The sequence below is a fragment of the Benincasa hispida genome, chromosome 1 (genome assembly GCF_027475165.1).
Source record: "Benincasa hispida cultivar pf3 chromosome 1, pf3_genome.v1.1, whole genome shotgun sequence".
Lineage (NCBI taxonomy): Eukaryota > Viridiplantae > Streptophyta > Magnoliopsida > Cucurbitales > Cucurbitaceae > Benincasa > Benincasa hispida.
Window position 1 is genome coordinate 74,242,840 of NC_143478.1, and position 5,596 is coordinate 74,248,435.

Here is a 5,596-nt window from a genome sequence, read left to right on the forward strand (position 1 = left end):
GTGGTTGTCAGAGCCTGGAGTTAGTTCTCGGAGTGTAATAGTGGCCGATGGGTAGAGCCATTGAAAACATGGGAAGAAGGGAGAGTTGGAGTGAGTTGGTAAAATATACCAACTCAACTCTACCAACATTTAAAGTTGGTGGGCCAGACAATGAATTAGTATATTATACCAACTCAACTCATGTTGGTGAGCCAAACACCCCCTAAGGGCCATGTTCAAATGGGCTACATAGTTGAGCCTTGTATTGAAAGAAAATTGCACAAATGTGATCTGGATGATGGAATTTATGAAATATCATCACACCAAGTAATTTGAAATATCATAGAATGGAACTAGATTCTTCTATCTTCAAGATGTTTTATTTAGAAAAAAAAAAAAAAAATCAAATTTTCTCGTTCTCTTGGTAGCCCTGGGTTTCCTTGTTTTTAGCAAGCTTAAAATTTGGATTTTGGATGTGTTTTTAACTTTTAAAAAACGGTGTCATAAAGCTTTGTAAGTTTTACTTCACTACTACATTTACTCTGAAATTGAAACAGATGCCCTAAACAACACATTGAAGACACATAAAGTGAACAATTTGTCTATAGAAAACCACTCAATCCTTTAATTTCAGAGCTCCATTAGACTATTAGTAACCTTGTTGCAGAGCTTTACACCAAGGACATTTGCATTCTCATGGAGTTTTGTTTGGTATGAATTGTTATATCATATGGTTTGTTGGCTTAAATTTTTTGTTCTTTAAGGAAAATAGTCTAAAGGCTTATGCCAGTTGCTAAAATTTTATTTGGACTTTCTTTATTTCTTCCATTTTTTTGTGCATCCCTTTTATGAAAATAATGTGGAGTTGATTCATTTTCTTTTTTAAGATTTCACCATGCTTTTTGTTGTCAAATAAATAGTAGTGTTTAAATAAGAGTACTATGCTCTTGCTCTTATAATATATTTAGGTTGGAATGCAATTTGTAAAATAAAAAAGATGTGTTGGGTTCATAACTTAGGGATGTTCAGCTATGTAATTTATTGTTATGGTTTGGTGTTAGTGAATTTCCAAAAGATTTGTGCTATTAATTCAATAAGTTTCTTTTGTTATGTTTGTTTGTTTAATATGTGTGTTTTTTTTTTAATAGGTATCCATCAAAAGATACAAATCAACTTTCAAAAGAAATATTCATTGGGAGATCAAGAGAATATTAGGAATTACAAGTGAATAAAGAAGGCTTGCAAAATATTTTATTTACTTGAAAAAATAAACATGAAAGATACATTACTTTATTTTGTATACTTTGTATACTTTGTTCTAGGAGATGATTACATTATTTTTTTTTTGTAATGTCAATAGATTTATAAAATTTCAATTATGAATGAAAGTCATGGTACTTAATATGTTATGAAGTATTTAATATGTGTAGGGTTGAACTGAGTTTATTTTTAACACAAATATGAAGAATGATATACAAATTATTATTGTTGAGAAAAAAATTGTACCTTTTATAGCCATGAGCTATAACAAAACTTATATAGTGAAAAGAAGTGCTATCAAAAGATTATTATAGTAACTATAGCTATTAGAAAAGACTAAATAACCTTGCTATAGCATAAGATTGAAGCTATAAATACTATGTTATAGTGTTAAAAAAGTGCTATTATAAGTTAAAAATAGCATATTATTTTAGCTATATAAACATACCATAGCTTTAATAAAAGATGCTATTAAATGTTTTTATAGCAAAGTAAATAAACTATACCTTCATACTTTATTATAGCATTCAATATAGTTCTACAAAATTGCTATAAAGAGTCCTAAACTTTTAATAATATGGATTGTTAGGACTTTCGACTAGGGCTATAAATTTTTTTTTTTATAGTGTTTTTCATTAACTATTGTATCCGTTATTTCTTGTAGTGTTATGCTTTGGCTGATACAGCTAAGGGTGGTAGATATAATAATCAAATGAGGACCACCACTTAGGAGCAATCTGATAATCCACCACTTTCTTCATGGAAATTATCTTGAATTAATAATAATAATAATCATGTATATATGTTTAAATTAAACTTTGCTTGAAATAAAATAACATCTCTCGTTCTTGTTCTTGAGATCATAGTTAAGTTAAATTAATAGTGGAAATTAGCTTCCTCTCCCCTTTTCCATAATATGTAAGATACAAAGGATTGTATGTGTTAACTATATAAGAAAGATTGAGTAATGAAACTTGGTCTCTCTCTAAATTCTCTCTAAATTTGTAAGATATTTTAAATTTAGATTTTAATATTGTTCATCAAAATTAAGTGTTAATTTTTTTTTACTTAACCATTTAGTCTTTATAGTTTATAACTAAATTTGTAAATATTCTTGATCAATTCATCAATCTACACGGATAAGAAATTTCATCAAATCATATTAATATTTTTAGGAAAGTAAATAGTTACGCACTGTTGGTCTCTATATTTCAATAATATTTTTCAACAATATGTTCATTTTGGTCGATCCCTTAAGCATGAGTTGAAGGAAAGAATGGACACTGTACTTAAAAAAAAGAACAAAGATAAAGGAAAGAAGAGAGAAACGTAAGAGGTGACGTAGGGTCCAACTTCCAAGAGGCAGAACCAGAATATGAAGCTTCCTCCTTTTGATTGTTTGATACCAAATTCTAACACTCTCCCACTTACCGCTCTATAAATTAGGCTCTCAAACCACAGCCAAAACCACAGTTCTGAAACACAATGGCCGGCATCCGCAAAATGAAGTTGGGTTCACAAGGCCTTGAAGTATCGGCGCAAGGGCTAGGCTGCATGGGAATGTCAGCCTTCTACGGCCCTCCCAAGTCCGAAGACGAAATGATTACCCTCATCCGCCACGCCGTCGCCACCGGCGTCACCTTCCTCGACACCTCCGACATCTACGGGCCTTTTACCAACGAGATCCTGATTGGAAAGGCTCTCAAGGCTGATGGGGTTAGGGATAAGGTTCAGTTGGCTACCAAATTCGGCCTCCAACTTGTCGATGGTAAGTTTCGGGTCAACGGTGATCCGGCGTATGTTAGGGCGGCGTGTGAGGCCAGCTTGGAACGGCTCGGAGTGGATTATATTGATCTTTATTATCAACATCGGATTGATACCAATATTCCCATTGAATTCACCGTAATATTCTTTCTTTCTTTCTTTCTTTCTTTCTTTCTTTCTTTCTTTCTTTCCCCTCCATATGAATATGATTAGGCTCCATTTAATTCAAGGTTACCTTTCTTTTACACATAAAAAATAATATATATATATATATATATATTAAAAATTAAAAATAACTACTTTTCTTTAAAAAAATTAATATTCGCATGTTAATTCTTTTAGTGAAAAATTCTTTTGACTTGTACAAAGATACATGATTTCCCTTTAGGAAAATTGTAATTTGTAACATTTTTAGAAATAATAATTAAGTGTATAACATCATTTAAAAAGATTGCAAATATAGACAAGTCTATCAGCGATAGACTCCTAACGATGGACTTATATTGTCCATAGATTCTATATGGTTTATCACTAATAAACTCCTACCAATAATATGGTCTATCATTGATAGACTACTTAAATTTGGCCATATTTTCATTTTTTTATTATGTTATATCTGTTAATACTTTAAGTCTAATATCTATTTGTAATTGTTCATTCTTTTTATTATTACTAAACAGTGGAGTTACTTTCTCAAAAGGAAAAAAAAAAACTAAAAAATACATAGTGGACTTATATTTGATTATGCCAACAGATTTAGAGGTGCTTCATCCTTTTAATTTGAGAAATTTAGGTGCAGAGAGTTGTCTAATACAAATTTTTATCAATTCTTCCTTAATGTTTTCATCAACGTCCAATTTTTTAACAAAATAATAATAATAATAATAATAATAATAATAATAATAATAATAATAATAATAATATATGTTGTTAATATATAATAGGGGATAATTTTTTTTATTTGATTATAGATTGGGGAACTGAAAAAACTAGTTGAAGAAGGGAAAATAAAGTACATAGGTTTATCTGAAGCTTCAGCCTCTACCATTAGAAGGGCTCATGCAGTTCATCCAATCTCAGCCGTCCAAATTGAATGGTCTCTCTGGTCTCGAGATGTGGAGCATGAAATTATTCCTACTTGCAGGTAGAATTTCATGTCAACTCATCATTTTCATATTTAACCAATATTGCATTCCCAACCGTATATTTTTATGTTTGGTAGGGAGTTGGGAATTGGCATTGTGGCATATAGTCCACTTGGAAGGGGCTTTTTTTCATCTGGTGCCAACATTATTGAAAATCTAACCGAAGATGATTATAGAAAGGTGAGGAGAAATAACTACGAATAATATTTATTATTCTATATTTTCGTTGTTTTTAAATATAAGTAAATGAGCTAATTTATTTACAAATATAATAGAATGTAAGGTCTATTAATGGTAGAACATCTGCAGTGTCCTATCACCAATAGATGTCTATCAATATCTATCATTGATAGATAATGATATTTTGCAATATTTGCAAATATTTATAACAGTTTTGCTCTTTAAAACAACTACCCTATTTTCATATATAGAATAATAATAATAATAATAAAAGTTTATGATATTTATTTTACTTCAGAAACTGCCACGATTTCTACCTGAAAATTTGGAGGAGAACAAGAAGATATTTGAGAAGGTGAGTGAAATGGCGAATAGCAAAGGATGCAGCACATCCCAATTGGCTTTGGCATGGGTTCACCACCGAGGAAACGATGTGTGTCCAATTCCTGGTACTACCAAAATTGCCAATCTCAATTCCAACATTGGTGCTTTGTCATTGAAACTCACACCACAAGAAATGGCTCAACTTGAGACTTATGCTTCGGCTGATTCTGTTAAAGGTGATAGATATGCTGATGATATTTCCATTTGGATGCAATCCGACACTCCACCACTTTCCACCTCTTAATGTTTTAAGAGGAGTAACTCATGTATCTTTTTTAAAGATCATCGGGTCTCTTCATCTTTTATAACGTGTTTAAAGAGTGATCAAGTTGTGTCATTTTTGTTTGATTTATGTATTGTTTTGTGCAATTTTCTCGGCTTGTATTTGATATGAATGGATGTATGCTTAAATAATCTATGTTCTCGTATCTTGATATATAATATAATAGAATTTTTATTTTCACTTTTATGGATCTTCAAAGAATAAGACAAAGTTCAAAGTATGCTAATTGTGAGAAAGAAATTAATATGATAGATGTTGCTATTTGTGAAATTCTTCGAAGAAATGCTTACATCTACAAATAAAGTTGACGTGACAACAATCTATATTCATGAAATAATTATCTTCTTCAAGCTAAATATTCAAAAGAAAAAAGAAACATCAAACCCTTCACTCATCCCTAAAAACTAAAAATCAAAAGGAAAAAAAAAAAACAAATTAACAATGCTTGCTATATTTTCTCTTAATATCTTGAAATTAAAATGTTGATATAAGGAAATAATCCTTACTAAGTGGGATTTGAGGTACATGCCCAAGAGCGCAAGTGGGCATCATATTTCACATTTCATCACCCCTTCATTCACAGACAACAATAAAAACAAAC

At 30.7% G+C, this 5,596-nt stretch overlaps 1 protein-coding gene across 1 annotated transcript; it reads left to right on the forward strand.

The window, feature by feature from the left end:
- Window positions 1-2,604: 2,604 nt before the first annotated feature.
- LOC120073013 (putative aldo-keto reductase 2) lies at window positions 2,605-5,175 on the forward strand. Its single transcript, XM_090308783.1, has 4 exons — window positions 2,605-3,141; window positions 3,975-4,147; window positions 4,226-4,328; window positions 4,627-5,175. Exons 1-4 carry the CDS (start codon window positions 2,725-2,727, stop codon window positions 4,954-4,956), a joined length of 1,023 nt encoding a protein of 340 aa, XP_090164909.1. The 5' UTR covers window positions 2,605-2,724; the 3' UTR covers window positions 4,957-5,175.
- The last annotated feature ends 421 nt before the right edge of the window (window positions 5,176-5,596 follow it).

Excerpts from the sequence above, each read along its gene's own strand:
- LOC120073013 (XM_090308783.1), top strand. The coding sequence starts at position 2,725 with ATGGCCGGCATCCGCAAAATGAAGTTGGGTTCACAAGGCCTTGAAGTA. Across the intron at positions 3,142-3,974 it reads ATATTCCCATTGAATTCACC|ATTGGGGAACTGAAAAAACT; the intron begins GTAATATTCTTT and ends ATTTGATTATAG. Across the intron at positions 4,329-4,626 it reads CCGAAGATGATTATAGAAAG|AAACTGCCACGATTTCTACC; the intron begins GTGAGGAGAAAT and ends ATTTTACTTCAG.